The 17,074-nt window shown below is 43.6% G+C and overlaps 1 protein-coding gene across 1 annotated transcript in view; it reads right to left on the reverse strand.

Annotated features, from left to right (window-relative positions):
• Positions 1 to 2,084: 2,084 nt before the first annotated feature.
• Positions 2,085 to 17,074, reverse strand: part of sfp7 (sulfate transporter7) — a 67,887-nt gene continuing 52,897 nt past the window's right edge. Inside the window, exons 14-17 of the mRNA NM_001319700.1 lie at positions 3,101 to 3,239; positions 2,913 to 2,998; positions 2,698 to 2,774; positions 2,085 to 2,609 (exon numbers count right to left, since the gene is read on the reverse strand). Of these exons, the coding sequence (NP_001306629.1) occupies positions 2,286 to 2,609; positions 2,698 to 2,774; positions 2,913 to 2,998; positions 3,101 to 3,239 (626 nt within the window). The 3' untranslated portion in view covers positions 2,085 to 2,285. The remainder of the gene's footprint in view (positions 2,610 to 2,697; positions 2,775 to 2,912; positions 2,999 to 3,100; positions 3,240 to 17,074) is intronic.

Raw genomic sequence — 17,074 nt, forward strand, 5'->3', positions numbered from 1 at the left:
CAAAACAAGTGGTGCAAGTGTGGTCCAAAATGTTAAAATAAAGAAAGCAATCCATGCATATCTTATGAAAATGTAAATTGGTTTAATTCCAAGTAACCTTTCCACTTACCTTATGCAAACTAGTTCAACTCTACACTTGTATATTTGCTTTGGTTTGTGTTGGCATCAATCACCAAAAGGGGGAGATTGAAAGGGAAATAGGGTCAAACCTTTTTCTAAATGATTTTGGTGGTTGAATTGCCCAACACAAATAATTGGACTAACTAGTTTGCTCTAGATTATAAGTTCTACAGGTGCCAAAGGTTCAACACAAACCAATAAAAGTCCAAGAAAGGGTTCAAATAGAAAGGAGCAAAACCAACCGAAGGCTGCCCTGATCTGGCGCACCGGACTGTCCGGTGCACCAGGGTGGATCAACTCCAACTTGCTAGCTTCGGAAATTTGGGGAGCCACTCCGCTATAATTCACCGGACTGTCCAGTGTGCCAGCCCAGAGGCCTTACGTCAGGCTCCGTCCACAGGCTTACGTCATGGGCAGTGGGCCACGTGGCAACATCAGGTCTCCGCCTGAGCGGGGAGCAGAAGCGTACATGGCATGGTCCGGACACGTGTCGGCTCTGGACCCCCGCCTGGTCTTGATTAAGGTCCGGGACCCTGCCGTGAGTGGCCCGGACCCCACACAGAGGGGTCCGAGACCCATACGAGGGGTCCGGTTCGTGCCCGTGGAGGTCCTGGACTTTACCCGGAGGTCCAGTCCGTATATACAGAGGTCCGGCACTTCCCATGGGGGTCCGGACCTATTGACGATACCTTGGAGGATATCGTCTTCTCTGGCCACGTGGCGGCCCTGGAGCTGCCCACGTGGTGGGGTCGGGCGCTATTTGCCACGCAACTAGAGATAGCCGCATGGACTCCGTGCCTTCATACTGTAGTAAAGGGTACCCTTGTTCCAGGGTACTGACAGAATCAATAACCAATTTATCTCGCATTTATTTCTTGTACATTTAGGAGTAGTTCTAGTCTAGTTCTAGTTTAGCCTTCCAATCCCCAAATTCTCCGCTTCTCTTCGACTCTACGTTGATTAGAGGAGTCTTGGTCGGCCTGCCGAGCCTAAACAACACCTAGGATCTCTCCTTCCCGACGGGGTCCCTCCCGGGAGAGAGATCCAGGCGCCGCCGATGACCTTCACCGCCCATGCGCACGCGCGGACCGTCCGGCCCCAGGGCGCGGACCATCTGGCACGTCAGACAGGAAACCATTAGCCCTATCCTAGGTCGCGGACCGTCCGGCCCCTGGTCGCGGACCGTCCGCGCCTATGCAGCGAGCACCGCCGCCGGTTCTCAAGCAGTGATTGGCGCCCCAAAAAGACACCAACATCGTGTCGTACCAACAAATTTATGCATGGCTACTACATGTTGCACCGGGATATGCTTATCGATCGTGGCTTATTTGTAAGTCCTGAGCAGAGACGACGAAAGATCGCCAAAACGATAAGTCTCTCTCACAATTCTTCTCATGCATGCACATCGAGTGCAGGTAGATAACTATACACATCAGCCAGCATAGGGTTAATTAGTTCCTTCTTTTTGCGACTGTCACAGTACAGATAGACATGCACGTATCCACTCTTGAACGTCTCCGAAAGAATACATCCAATTGTAAGTCTGAAACCAAAATCACCAAAAATGCTTATTCATGGTGCGAATTGGCCAAGTTAAGCGTCTAGCAAGTTCACCTACTCTATCGCCACCCTCTGCTATTGTTTCTGTACCTGTGGTGAATATATTGATTACACAGTTGATTTTTTGATATTGTAAACATGTATGTAGAAATGGTAATAAATTATAATCCAAATGTTTCTTCACTAAACGAGACAGCTTGAGCAAGCGAGCAAAAGAGCGCCAGACGTCCATCCCTACAGTAAGATAAGATGCGCCAGGGCTATTTTCTCATTCTAAACATAAAACTGATAATCAGCTGTACTGTTTTTGTGGAAGAGAGTTCATGGAATTAACATGCTTGTCAAGCCAATCTGGGAGCGGAACTCCAAAACCTGGAACAAAACATCTTCACACACCCTTTCCAGACCCAAATCATAGGAGTTCCATTTAGGTATCAAAAGTGTACAAAAAACGCCACACCACAGTAACAATGGCATGTTCAGTTTCTTTTGTTCACCACGATACCATGTTAACAACAACATAGACAAATAAATAAACACGTATATGTATAGGCCAGCGAGGGCGTGAGTCCATCCCAGGAAGTACTCCGTATTTTGTAGGAGTATTACACAAGGTTTTGCCGGAGCAGTGGCTGCACCTCACCACCAGCATCCGCGTTACTGTCCTGTGCCTTCCATAGGTCCTTGAAGAGGCCGTGCTGCTTTTGATGCTGCTGCTCTGGTTTAGGAGTCGAAACAGAATCGGTCAACACGCCTGATGCCTGCACGGGTAGCTTCAACGCATTTGAAGATGAATTCTGCACGTGCTGTAGGCACACTTGCACGGCGTCATGCACTCGCACAAAGCACCACCCAGCTCCTACCAAGTCAATGATGCCCGATCTTGACAACAGAAGGTACACTTGCCGGTTCGGGTTAGCTATGGCAATCTGCAGTCAGTAAAGAATATGCTGCTTCTGAAAACAGTTGTACAAGTTTCTCGGTGCAATAGTTTCAAATGTGACTATGGGAAAGGACCTGAATATGGCGTGCTTTGTATTCTTGGTGCAAGTCTTTAAGAGCTTGAACAGCACTCGAATCAATATATGTAACAGCTGCATGACCAAAGATTTTATCAATTTAACAAGTGATACAGAAAGCCCTTGAGAAGCTCATAAATTTCCTTCTGAAATGCCCACAACCGAGGGGAACAATCTGATGCTGACAATGCGATTAGAAAATCAGAGTCTTACGGGACATCTCGAGGATCACAAAATACACCCTTCCAACATCAAGTCCCTTGTTTGAACTTGGAAGATTGAGCTCATACTCACGCAACCTGACAAAAGATTATGATTACCAGTAGAACTAACATTTCCTTGTAAATGATGAAAATTTATTCATGTGTTTACACATGACGAGAACAGACCAACCAATCTACCTGTCTTTGATGTAGCTAATGTTGGCAAAGTAGATCGGTGCATCAATTCGAACCACTACTATCCCATTATACGTATAAGCCTCAGGGTACTGCAATGTATTCCTGTACACAGTAGTGCCAGGTAAACGGCCCAAGACAGCTGTACAAGGACAGGTCAGCCACAACCAAAGAGTTGATAATCTTTAACACAGTTACAGAAATAAATCAAATTCTAGAGTTGTCTTAAGTCAAACATTTGTAAGTTTGACTAAATTTATAGAAAATAACAACAGTATCTATGACACGAAATTAGTATCATGAGATACCCCATGAAATATATTTTCATAATATACCCATTCAGTGGTTACTAACCATAGAATTAGAAAATGCACTCCATTAATGAAGATGGATATATATGTTAAGAGTAAGACTTTATTCAATATGAGGCACTAAGCTGATATGTATACACCGGTACATAAAGGGTAAATATGTACTAAACCCCTTATACAAAGGGGATATACATAGATATACACCTAACATCCCCCCCCCCTAAAAAAACTCAAGGTGGGTAAATCACACCGAGTTTGGAGAGAGAGAAGCGATGTTGAGCTCTGGTCTGCGCCTTGGTGAAGAAATCAGCCAACTATTCCTGAAGGCACATAAGAAGATCAATGACATCATCTTGAGCTTGAGTTCGAGTATAAGAATCATCAACACCAATATAATTAGTAAGCTCGAGCTTTATCGGATCATGAGCAATACTAATAGCACACTATCAGACAAAAGAGTAATCGTTATAGACAAACACCGAAATCTGCAAGCAACCATCGTAGCCAAGTCACCTTTGACGTCGCAAAAGTTGTAGCACGCAACTATGCCTTTGTACTTGAACGTGAAACTGCTAACTGCTTTTTAGTCTTCCAAGCAATAAGGGAACCACCAAGAAAAACACAATGGGCAGAAAAAAAACCGACGATCGAAGAATCACTAGCCAAATCGCATCACAGTAGGCATGGGGCTGTAAGAAGCTAGAGCGAAGAAAGAACAAACAATGAGAGATAGCCCCACGAAGGTAATGTATAACACAAAGAAGATGGGTGTAGTGAACCTGAGTGGGAGCAGATATAAACTGACTCGGAATATGCACAAGATACGAGATATCAGAGCGAGCAACACAAAGGTAGACCAGACTACCAACATTGTGACGATAGCGAGTAGGAACCACAAGATGTTCGCTATCAATGCCACGAAGACAAACGTTGAGCTCCATGAGAGTCTCAATAGTGCGTTGATTAGTAAGAGAAGCCAAATCAAGAAGCCTCTGAATGTATTTTCCCTGAAAGATACAAAACCCTTAGGAGTAGAGGAAACCTCAATCCCAAGAAAATACCGAAGATAACCAAGATCAGACATAAGAAACTGCTCACTAAGACGGGCCTTCACAATATAATGAGTATCATTCCCTGTAATAATCATGTCATCAACAAAAACGAGAAGAGCCCTACAATGAGATGACTTGTGCACACAAAGCAGGATCATGACTACTAGCAGAAAAACTAGCAACAATGACCATAGAAGCGAAACACTAGAACCAAGCACGAGGAGCCTACTTAAGGCCATAACGAGAACGACGAAGGCGACAAACCATGCCCTCAGGAACAGAATACCCAAGTGGTGGCTACATCTAAACCTCCTCACGCAACTCACTATTAAAAAAGGCATTCTTGACATCAAGCTGAGAGATAGACCACTGACGATCAGAGGTCACAACAACGAGGGTGCGAACAGTGGCCATGTGAGCAACAGAAGCGGGCTAGGTTCTAGGGTTAGTTTTTTTTCTTTTCCTTGCTTTGAGGATCCGCTGCTAGCTCTTACATACCTCCAGATGGCGAGTGTCTTCTTCCACAAGAGAGCGTGTGTAGCCACCAGCCCAAAAGTCCACCAATGAGCGAGTCCGAGCGCGTGTAGCCACCAGCGCGTCCATCCAGCGGACGGGTCACGACTTCATCGTGAGGCTTCGACCAACAGGCGGCTTCCTTTAATCATGTGCAGCTTCAGTGCGTCCACCATGGAGCGGATCAAGGTTCCTCGATCATGCATGGCTTCAGTGAGTTGACCAGTTGGCAAGTCACGGCTTCCTAATCGTGTGGCTTCGACTAGCGTGCGAGGTTCGAGCAGACGACTTCCTCTATCGTTGGTCTCTTTCTACAAGCGACTTCCTCTGTTTTGCCCAACCAAACTCGATCACGTGTGGCTTCAAATCCGAACGAGCGACTACCTCTGTCATCGATGTCTTTCTGTGGGTGACTTCCTTTGTTTTGCCCTTAGCAAGACCGAACCGTATTAAAAAAGCAAAAAAAGGTAAAAAAAATTGCAACTCGTCTGCCACTTCTTATTTAACGCTCTCGTTGTCGACTGTTTCTATGGCCTCATCTTTTTGTTCACCGTCCGGTGGTGTTCGATTCTGCGATGTCCAGTACTTTTCAATGGCACCAACTATCATGATTGGGTTCCACACATGCGTCTATATATGCGTCGTTGCAACTTTGGGAGTTCCTCACTGGTGATCTACCATGTCCAGCAACTGATGAGAAGATGGAGTTACTTGCCGATTATGATGATCAGATGCCTTCTTGTGAGTTCAGGTTCTATGCTTATAGGACTTTGTTGGATGAGGATGATCGTGCCAGTGCTATTCTGGCTTTAGTATGGAAGATCGTCTACCTGCTGATATTGTGGAGTTTGAGTTTGCACATCAGATGTGGCCTTTCTACGGAAGCATTATGAGCCTACTGGTTAGTCAACCTATCTTGTTGCTATTCGTCATGAGCAACTCTTATGATAGAGAAATTCCAGTGCTATCTTGTGTCTGCTACTTGACGTTAGCCTGATACTCTTAGTCTGTCGTTGTCACCAGATACTTGCCAGTCCTGTTAGACTCAAAAGGCCGCGGCATATCTAGTGGGTGGTACTTGTGGGCCGCGACATACCCTAAGTCGGCCCACCAGTACACTGAGACCTAAAAAAACTAGACACGAACATTGTATTTTGTACTTAATGTTTGGATTGTTTCATATTATATATACATTCTAATTTCAGCATTTGTAGACTTAAATGTTAAATATATAATTTTATATGTTATTTTTATCTTTTATATTCTAAATTATATACTAAATTATTATGGCATACCTCATCAAAAATCACAGCTACGCCACTGGGCTACACTTGAGCTTCGTTGTATCTACGACTTCATGACTAGTGTAAACCTCTTCAGGCTTCGCTCGTCACCCTTGTGCTTCTCTTATGGACGCTCTTGTATGTTCGTAATGAGGAAACTCGTTCATGTGCTGCTGGCCTGTTGCAGTCTTCGTCAGTTTTAGCTGCTCATTCTTCGTCCTCTCAACGGGCGGAGTATGATTGACCGCCTTCTTCGTCCTCTCGGCCGGTTGCTACTCCACCGACAATGCCTTCTCCAAGTGTCCCTCCTTCAGCACGAGGGCGTGGTGGTCTTCATTGTGACCATTGTGATAGAGATGGGCATGTGGAGTCACATTGTTTGATGAAGAAAAAGACTTAGGCTCATCAATCATCATAGGGTACTAATGGTGCTAGTAGTACTGAGGTTAACGACGGAGTTCGGGTGGTTTAGATCTCTGTTTTCAAATCGTCCGACTAATCGCGATTAGTCGGGCTGGTCACCTGTAAGTGGCCGACCAGGGGGACGACGCGATTTGTTTTTCTGGTCGTCCTAATCGTCGATTAGGCGTCCAAATCATCCGATTAGTCGTCCGATTAGCCATCTCTGGTCGACCAGTGCGCAGCGGGCTAGATGTGCTATTGGGCTTCACCGTTTTTTGGGCCCAGTAGCCGAATAAATCTGTTGGCACCCCTAAACCCTAAAGCCTCCCCTGTGCCTGCACCCCTCTCCTAAACTTTATGTCCTCTGCCGGCGGCTGCTGCTCCAGCCTCCAGGGCTCTCCACCAGTGCCAGCGTGCAGCTCATCCTTAAAGGTCATCCCTGCCCCCTGCTCATCTACAAGGCACAAGATGAGCTCGTCATCCGAAGGTCATCCCTGCTCCCCTCCTTCCCCCTTGTATGCACTCTACAGTTTTGCATTCTGCGCAGCAGTACCCATTTGTTTGCAGTCTGCCCTGGCCCTGCTCATCTAGTGTTCTATACTTCTATGTTCTATTGCCTTACTTAGATAGTTCTTAGCTTCATAGCAGCGACCAGTTTATCCCACCAGTCCAGCAGCACCAATGATCTTATTCTTACCAGTTTCCATCAGTCTAGCAGTAGCACATATCTAGTGCCCAGTAGTGACTTGACCTCTATCTGTTGACATGACTTATATGCCTAGGAATATACATAGGACGACTAGGGATGACCAGAGGCCGACTAGAACCGATTAGTTGACCTAATTGTCGCCCTAATCGCGATTAGGCGCCTGGTCGGTCCTGTCGATCGACTAGCTGGTCGCCCGACTTGAAATCAGTGGTTTAGATACATAAGAGATTCTTTTGCTACTTCGTCGCCTTGTGGTCTCTATGCCGACATGAGATGTTGGTTATGTAACTCAGCCTTCTTTACCTATAGGTTTTGCTGCTACTTCTCAATCTTCCACTAAGGGACCACCTCCACCTTGTACTTCAGGTACTTAACCATAGATGTTAGCCTCGTGTTCTTTTTATTTGACTCCTCATTGCACATGTCTTTCATCTATGAGTCCTTCCGATACCATGTTACGAATAAGACTTGTATTCAATATAAGGCCCTAAGGCTGATATATATACATCGACACATGAGAATAAATACGCACTAAACCCCTTATACAAATGGGAGATACAAAAATACATAGATATACATCCAAGGTTTTAAAGTCGAGCGACTAGTCAAGAAGTCGGTGTAGAGGTGATAGTCAACCAGAGCGACTCGACTTTCTCTACTAGTCGCTCAACTCATCGACTAGTCACGACTAGTCGTAGCATTTGAGTTGGGTGACTTATTTAGGCCTAGGTATAAAAATGTGAGCTTACTGAACCATCTCAACCCTAGTAGGTAGGATGCTAATGGACAAGTTTCCTACCTTATTTTTGACACCTTGTACTACCCACTAGGATCTCATGCTAGAGGTTATTGGGAAGATAAAAAAAGTTTAGTGGTTGCATTGCTAAAGCAAAGACGATAGCCAGATTTATCTATGAATATGGAAGGATTTAAGACTTGATGAAGACCAAGACAAATGATAGAGATCTTGTTAGGCTGAAATGGCAGAGACCTGCATCGGCTAAAATGTGGGCTGCCATGGACCATGCAAAAAAGAGCATCAAAGAAGCTTCGGAACACAAAGAACAATTAATGGATGAAGTAATTTCTATTGTTGATAAGAGGTGGGATAGTCAGATGAGTACCAATCTGTATGGGGCATGCACTGTTTTTTAATCCAAACAAGTTCTTTGAAATCAGAAAACAATAGGAGACTTGCTACAAGACTGTTCAATATTTAATAATGTATTGTAGAAGATGGAGATGGATGAAGATATACCAAACAAGGTGTTTTTTAGTGTTTCAGTGTGTTTTTAGTATTAGCATATATAGAAAATTGTAGAAATATATTCATCAACTTATATTCGACTAGTCACGATTAGTCTACTTCTCGACTCGACTTATCGACTCGAAAACATTGTATACATCTAATAACATAGGGAACCACAGGGCAATATGGAACTATAGTAGATAGGCATTTATAATCTTATAACATTCTACTTTAAACTAAAGTTGGAAGTGGAGGATCTAAAGCACTGAGTTTGATCAAGTGAAGTCGATGGTGCTCTCGAGTTTATGCTTTGGCGAAAAATGACTCCAAAATGCAAATTCTTTCTTTGGTTGGCAATGAAGAATAAATGTTTGACTATTGGCGATCAGGAGCAGGAAACAATCTAGAACCTCATCAATTTCATCTTTTCCTGTCAATTTTGGCACAGTATATTAGCCCCATTTGGATTAGGTCACCTTACTCTAGCCGTTGATGAACCCTCTTTCGCAGATTGGTGGAAACGAGTGGGTCTTCGCGTACACAAAAACAGAAAAAGGGGTTACAGCGTTCTCATCCTAGGGGCATGGTGCTTATGGCTCCATCGAAACAAGATGGGTTTTGATGGGGATTCTCCTTCCTTGGTGTAAGTGCAATCAACCCCAAGTGAGGGTTTTGGTGATATAATGACAAAACAAATAAGGGTACTAACAGTTTTTGTTCCCAGTGTATGATTAGAAAGAAACAGGAACTTAAGGAAGCATCAAGGACTTCATGCAACGGACGTATAAAATTTTATGTAAATCTTGAGTTGCATGATGTAATTCTTACTTATTCTTTTTTCGCACAGGTAATGGTGTTTGATATAGCTCAAGTCCCCAAATTCAAAAGCTATTTTTGAAAATCAAAAATCACTTTAGCATTCTATGGTTGACCGTGGTTAGGTTTGAGAAACCTAGAGCGTTCTTGTTGAAAAACAATTGAACTTCTTCAACTGCAGCTGAACTTAACTTCAGCTGAGTTGAGCTTCTTCAGCTGCAGCTGAGCTGGACTTCAGCTGAGTTGAGCTTCTTCAGCTGCAGCTGAGCTTTTCAGCTGAGCTGGACTTCAGCTGAGTTGAGCTTTCTCAACTCCAGCTGAACTTCAACTTCAGTTGTGGACCTCTTTGACCATACACCAGCTGAACTTGTCTCCGGGCAGTTGAGCTGGGGTTTTCTCTCCTAAAATCTCTGGTCTAGACCAGCTGAACTGGTCCTGAGGGGCAGTTCAACTGGTCTCTGATCCCTCTGACTTCTGACCTGCAGTCTGCCCGTCAGACTGGCAGTCAGGTCACCAGAGTTGTCAGGGGGCGGTTCAACAGCCCTAGGGGGCGGTTCAACCGATCTTGTCAGCCTGACCAGTCTGCAGGTCAGTCTGCCAGTCAGACTGGCAGACAGTCTGCTGACCTGCCAGGGGGCGGTTCAACCGGTTTTCAGCGGGGTTCCAGGTCAAACGACTAGTTTTTGAGCCGTGGCTATAAATAGAACCCTCCACCCCCTTCTTCAATGTTGTTGTACACTTACACATTTATTGCTCACCTAACTTGAGACAAAGCACTCCTCTTCCCCTTCTCTCTCACACTTAAATCTTCCTCAAGATTCAACCTTGTTAGAGGAGCTCTTGGGTGTGAGGTTTGTGCTTGTGCTCACAATTTGGTTTTCCTCTCCCATCTCTTTTAAAATCTTGAGCTTGTGCAAACACCTCTTGTGCGTTCTTGGTGTTCTTGAAACCCTAAGTTTCAAGATCGTTTGAGGTTGCTTGAGAGTCTCCAAATTTGTGGACGACCCCAAAAAGTTTGTATCACCCGCTCTTTGAGCTAAGATAAGAAGAGATTGCCTTGACCTTTGTGGTCGGCTTTTGGAGAATTAGGGTTGAAAAAGACCCAGCTCTTTGTGGGCTCCTCAACGGGGAGTAGGACACCTTTGTGGTGTGGCCGATCCTCGGGTTAAATCTTGTGTCTTGTGTTCTTGCTTGTCTTTAACTTAAGATATTTTACTTGCAAGATTGACATATAGATTTTCCCGTAAAGTGGATCTAGAAGTGAAATAGCCTTTATATATATTCATCTTCACATTCTAACTTAGTTATACTTCACTTCTCAAAAGGACTCGCGAAATACATTTTCGAGTAGATTATAGTCTAAAGTTTATAAAACAGTTGGATTGGTTTAGAGTGGTTCAACTTGCGCGCGTAGCTGTTGAACCGGCCTGCACCAGTTGAACTGTGTATTTAACAATCTTTCGAAGTTTGTTGTAAAAATTTTCAGATTAGCCTATTCACCTCCCCTCTAGGCTACTTTCAATTGGTATCAAAGCTTCGTACCTCGTTTTACGCTTAACCGCATGAGGAAACGATCATGTCTAGTCAAAGGGACCATGTGGATCCTCTTCTCGAGGAAATCCCCGTCACATCTTCCGGTGAGGAAGTGGACCCCAAGATCCTCGACCTCGCCATGAAGATTGCCGAGAAGATGTTCCTCAAAATGAAAGAGGAAGATGCTAAGAAAAGGGCCAAAGAAGAAGAATCAAGAAGAAAGGCCGAAGAAGACAAAGGAAAGGGAAAATTTGAATACAATGATGATTTGGTAGAACTTTTGGTGTCAAGGGTGATGAGCAAGGTAAGTATCACCACCGAAGGATCATCCACCAAAAGTAAAGCTAACGAGTTCAATAAAGTTCAGTTTGATTATTCTAAAAATTTTATTCCCAACTTCTCTTACGCTCCACTTGGAAAGTTACCAACTCTTAGTGAGTTGAACTATGACGAGTGGGCCGATAAGATGAAGTCGCATTTAATCGGTGTACATCGTAGTCTTTGGGAGATTGTCAATATAGGTATGCATAAGCCCGCCCAAGGAGAAAAGATGACTCCAGAAATAATGCAAGAAGTGCACCGCAATGCTCAAGCGGTGAGCATAATAAAAGGAAGCCTTTGTCCGGAAGAGTACCAGAAAGTCCAAGGAAGAGAGGATGCTCGTGACATTTGGAACATTCTCAAAATGTCACATGAAGGAGACCCCAAAGCTAAGAGACATAGAATTGAAGCTTTGAAGAGTGAGCTTGCACGATATGATTGGACTAAGGGTGAGTCACTTCAATCACTCTTTGACCGGCTAATGGTGTTGGTCAACAAAATAAGAGTGCTTGGAAGTGAAGATTGGAGTGACTCTAAGGTCACTAGACTATTTATGAGAGCATACAAAAGAAAAGGATAAAAGTCTAGCAAAATGATAAGGGACCGTGATGACTATGAGTAAATGACACCTCACCAACTATTTGCTAAGATTTAACAACATGAGTCCGAAGAAGCCCCAATCAAGACAAGAGACACTCATGCCTTGATCTCAAATGAACAAGATTCCTCCAAGAAGAACAAAGATCACAAGACAAAGAAAGTGGTCGAAAGATCAAGTGATGAAGATAGTTCAAGTGATGAGCTTGCACGATATGATTGGACTAAGGGTGAGTCACTTCAATCACTCTTTGACCGGCTAATGGTGTTGGTCAACAAAATAAGAGTGCTTGGAAGTGAAGATTGGAGTGACTCTAAGGTCACTAGACTATTTATGAGAGCATACAAAGAAAAGGATAAAAGTCTACAAAGAATGATAAGGGACCGTGATGACTATGAGGAAATGACACCTCACCAACTATTTGCTAAGATTCAACAACATGAGTCCGAAGAAGCTCCAATCAAGACAAGAGACACCCATGCCTTGATCTCAAATGAACAAGATTCCTCCAAGAAGAACAAAGATCACAGGACAAAGAAAGTGGTCGAAACATCAAGTGATGAAGATAGTTCAAGTGATGAAGACACAGTTATGTTCATCAAAACCTTCAAGAAGTTTGTTAGTAAAAATGATAAGTATCAACGAAAAGGAAAGAAGAGGCATGTTATGAAAGTGGCCAAACCGGTCATTTCATAGCGGATTGTCCAAACAAAAAGGAACAAGAAGCCAAGGAGTACAAAAAGGATAAGTTCAAAAATGGGGGCAAGAACAAAGGATACTTTAAGAAGAAGAAATATGGCCAAGCCCACATTGGTGAAGAATGGAACTCCGATGAATAAAGTTCTAGCTTCGAAGAAGAGGAAGAGGTGGCAAACATCGCCATCCAATCTACTTCAAGCTCGCAACCCTTCACCAACCTTCACGACGACTCCTACACTCCAACTTGCCTCATGACAAAAGAAGACAAGGTACATTTGTTTAATGATGACTTTATTAATGATGATGAAGAACAACTTGCTATGAAAAATAAGATGATTAAAGAATTTGGTTTAAATGGATACAATGTAATCACTAAACTAATGGAGAAGCTAGATAAAAGAAAAGCAACTCTCGATGCTCAAGAAGACTTGCTCATCCTTGAAAAGGAGAGAAACCTAGAGCTTCAAGAATTGCTTTCCAATAAAGATGAGATGCTTGAGGTTTTGACTAAGGAAATATCTTTAGCCAAAATAACTATAAAGGATAAAGAAAAAGAAATGACTAATGTAAAAACCTATATAGTTACTCTTGCAAACGAAAGGGATGCACTTGAATCAAGCTTGTCATGCTTAACGGTTCAAATTCAAGAACTTCAAGTGCAACTTGAAAACTGCAAGAACTTCAACACTTCATCTTCAGTTGAAAAGTCTAAGGCTAGCTCCTCAAATAATGATATTTGTAAACATTGTACAAAATATCATGCTTCTTGTTGTTTGACTAACCATGGAAGGAAGAAAAGCCCACAGGTTAAGGTTAAAGAAATACTGAAGAAATGCTCTAGCAATGATGGGTTAAAGAAAGTTTAACCCAAGTACAAGTCCTTGAAGCCCAACAATGGGAGAAAGTGGCTTGGGTACAACTCATATAAGGTAAACCCTAGCATAAAGCATAAGGGGTGGAGATCCCCCAAGTTCATAGAGGGAACCACCCTATATGATGCCTTGGGGAGGATTCACTCCTCAAATGACAAGTCAACTCAAGTAAAGGTAAACTTGAGTTACACAAAGGACAAGATGAAGGATGCGGTCTCCACAAATGGAGAAAAGTTTAGAGCTCCTATTTCTCATTCTTATCTTTGTGATTATATGTTGACTTGAGATTCAGGAAAACTGGTTGTAAAATATGTGGGTGCCTACACTAAGAGAAAGGTTATGAAAAGGAGTGTGTGGGTACCCAAAGCAATAACTAACACTACAGGACCGAATTCAATTTGGGTACCTAAAAACATAGCTTCAACTTGTTTTGCAGGTCTACTCCTCTGGTGGGTCAAGTTGGGTGCTTGACAGTGGATGTACAAATCATATGACCGAGGAGAAAGATATGTTTCACTCCCTGCAACTAACTCAAGAAGCACAAGAAATTGTGTTTGGATATAGTGGCAAGAGTGAAGTGATTGGTGTTGGTAACATTCCTATCTCTGACCACCAATCACTATCAAATGTTTTGTTAGTTGATTTATTAAGCTATAACTTGATGTCAGTTTCACAACTTTGTGGAATGGGACATAATTGCCTATTTACTAATGTTGATGTGAAGATTCTTAGAAGGGAGGAATCCTCTGTTGCTTTTACAGGTCGCTTAAAGGGCAAACTCTATCTTGTTGATTTCACAACTAGTAGAGTGACGCCTGAGACTTGTTTAGTGGCAAAATCCGACAAGGTTGGCTTTGGCATCGCCGACTAGCTTATGTTGGCATGAGGAACTTGGCCAAACTTCAAAAGGGTAATCACATTATTGGACTAACAAATGTTATGTTTGAGAAAAATAAGGTATGCAGCGTATGTCAAGCAGGGAAGCAACACGGCGTTCCACATCAATCAAAGAACGTGGTCACAACCAAGAGGCCTTTGGAGCTTCTTCATATGGACCTCTTCGGGCCTGTGACCTATATTAGTATTGGTGGCAGTAAGTATAGTTTAGTTATTGTTGATGATTTTTCTCGCTTCACCTGGGTTTTCTTTTTGAGTGACAAAGGTGAAATCTAAGAGACTTTGAAGAAATTTATGAGAAGAGCTCAAAATGAGTTTGAGTTAAAAATCAAAAGGGTGAGAAGTGATAATGGGACAGAGTTCAAGAATACAGGTGTTGAAGAATTCTTAGGCGAACAAGGAATCAAACATGAGTTCTCGGTCCCCTACACTCCACAACAAAATGGTGTTGTGGAAAGGAAGAACCGAACACTAATCGAAGCCGCCAGGACTATGTTGGATGAATACAAGACACCTGGCAATTTTTGGGCAGAGGCGGTCAACACCGCCTGTCATGCAATCAACCGCCTTTATCTTCACAAGATTTACAAGAAGACTGCCTACGAGCTTCTCACCGGTAACAAACCTAAGGTTGATTACTTTAGAGTTTTAGGTTGTAAATGTTTCATTCTTAACAAGAAAGTCAAGAGCTCGAAGTTTGCTCCTAGAGTGGACGAGGGTTTCTTGCTTGGTTATGCATCAAATGCGCATGGATATCATGTTTTCAACGATACCACCGGTCTTGTTGAAATAGCGATAGACGTGACATTTGATGAATCTAATGGCTCGCAAGGGCATGTTTCTAATGATATTGCAGAAAATGATATCCCACCTAATGAAGCCATCATGAAGCTTGCAATAGGTGAAGTGAAGCCACAAGAAAAGGACGATGATGAAGAGAGAATTTGGATGACAAATAGGGTTGTTGATGGGAGTGCTAGAGTGGTTGGTGAAAATCCTTCCATCCAAGCAAACCCATCAACCTCAAGTCATCCAATCCTTGAAGAAGAGCTTCTACCGCAAGATATGCCAACCATTGTGGAAAATGAGAAAGAAGTTGCTAGTGAAGAAGCCATTGAACAAGATGAAAGTGATGATCAAATTCAGAGACATTCTCTGGTGCCTCACCCTCAAGTTCACCAGGGCATTCAGAGAGATCATCCTGTGGACAACATCCTGGGTAGCATCAGGAGAGGGGTAACAACTCGATCTCGTTTAGCAAACTTTTGTGAATTTTACTCGTTTGTCTCCTCTATTGAACCACTTAGGGTGGAGGAAGCACTAAGCGATCCAGACTAGATCATTGCAATGCAAGAAGAGCTTAACAACTTCACAAGAAATGAAGTCTGGTCCTTAGTAGCAAGACCCAAGCAAAACGTAATTGGAACTAAATGAGTTTTCCGCAACAAGCAAGATGAAAACGGATTGGTCACAAGGAACAAGGCGCGACTGGTTGCTCAAGGTTTCACTCAAGTGAAAGGACTTGACTTTGGAGAAACATATGCACCAGTAGCAAGGTTAGAGTCCATAAGAATATTAATTGTCTATGCTACTAACCATGATGTCAAAATTGTATCAAATTCTCCCTTCATCATCGTCCTTTTCTTGTGGCTTCACTTCACCTATTGCAAGCTTCTTGATGGCTTCATTAGGTGGGATATCATTTCCTGCAATATCATTAGAAACATGCCCTTGCGAGCCATTAGATTCATCAAATGTCATGTCTATCGCAGTTTCAACAAGACCGGTGGTATTGTTGAAAATGCGATATCCATGCGCATTTGATGCATAACCAAGCAAGAAACCCTCGTCCATTCTAGGAGCAAACTTCGAGCTCTTTTTTTCTCGAAAGCGCAGGGGAACTGCGCCTTTAATTATATTAAGAAGAGGGAAAAAACATAATACAAAAGACGCTCCTTACGGAGGCCAGAAACAAGCATAAAGAAACAAATCCATGAGGAATTCAGGCTACCCCTAGAGGTAATAATTGTATATTATTAGGGCTCTTGACTTTCTTGTTAAGAATGAAGCATTTACAACCAAAAACTGTTACAGGTAATAATTGTATATTATTAGGGCTAACCCCAGAGGGTAGCTATATAGTGTTTGTACATGGGCCACATGGGCCTAACCCTATACTCTAACACCCCCCGCAGTCTGAACTTCCGTCGCAGCGGAGTTTACAGACTGGACTAGGATCCCCCCACAGACTCAACTAGCCACTACTGATGTTGAGGCTGGAGCGAAACTCGGCGAAGGTCGAGGACGGAATACCCTTGGTGAAGATGTCGGCAAACTGGGAGGTGGTCGGGACGTGGAGGACACGAACATCACCAACAGCGACCAGATCTCGGACGAAGTGTAGATCGATCTCCACATGCTTGGTCCGTTGGTGCTGCACCGGGTTGGTGGAGAGGTAGACGGCGCTGACGTTGTCGCAGTAGACCAACGTGCTCTTGGAGAGGGGACTGTGGAGCTCGGCGAGGAGCTACCGGAGCCACGCAGCCTCCGCCACGTCGTTGACCACGGCACGGTACTCCGCCGCGACGCTCGAGCGGGAGACGACCAGCTGGCGCTTCGACGACCAGGACACCAGGTTACCGCCTAAGAAGACGGCGTAGCCGGAGGTGGAGCGCCGAGTGTCCGGGCACCCGGCCCAGTCAGCGTCGGTGTAGACGACCAG

The sequence above is a fragment of the Zea mays genome, chromosome 2 (genome assembly GCF_902167145.1).
Source record: "Zea mays cultivar B73 chromosome 2, Zm-B73-REFERENCE-NAM-5.0, whole genome shotgun sequence".
NCBI lineage: Eukaryota > Viridiplantae > Streptophyta > Magnoliopsida > Poales > Poaceae > Zea > Zea mays.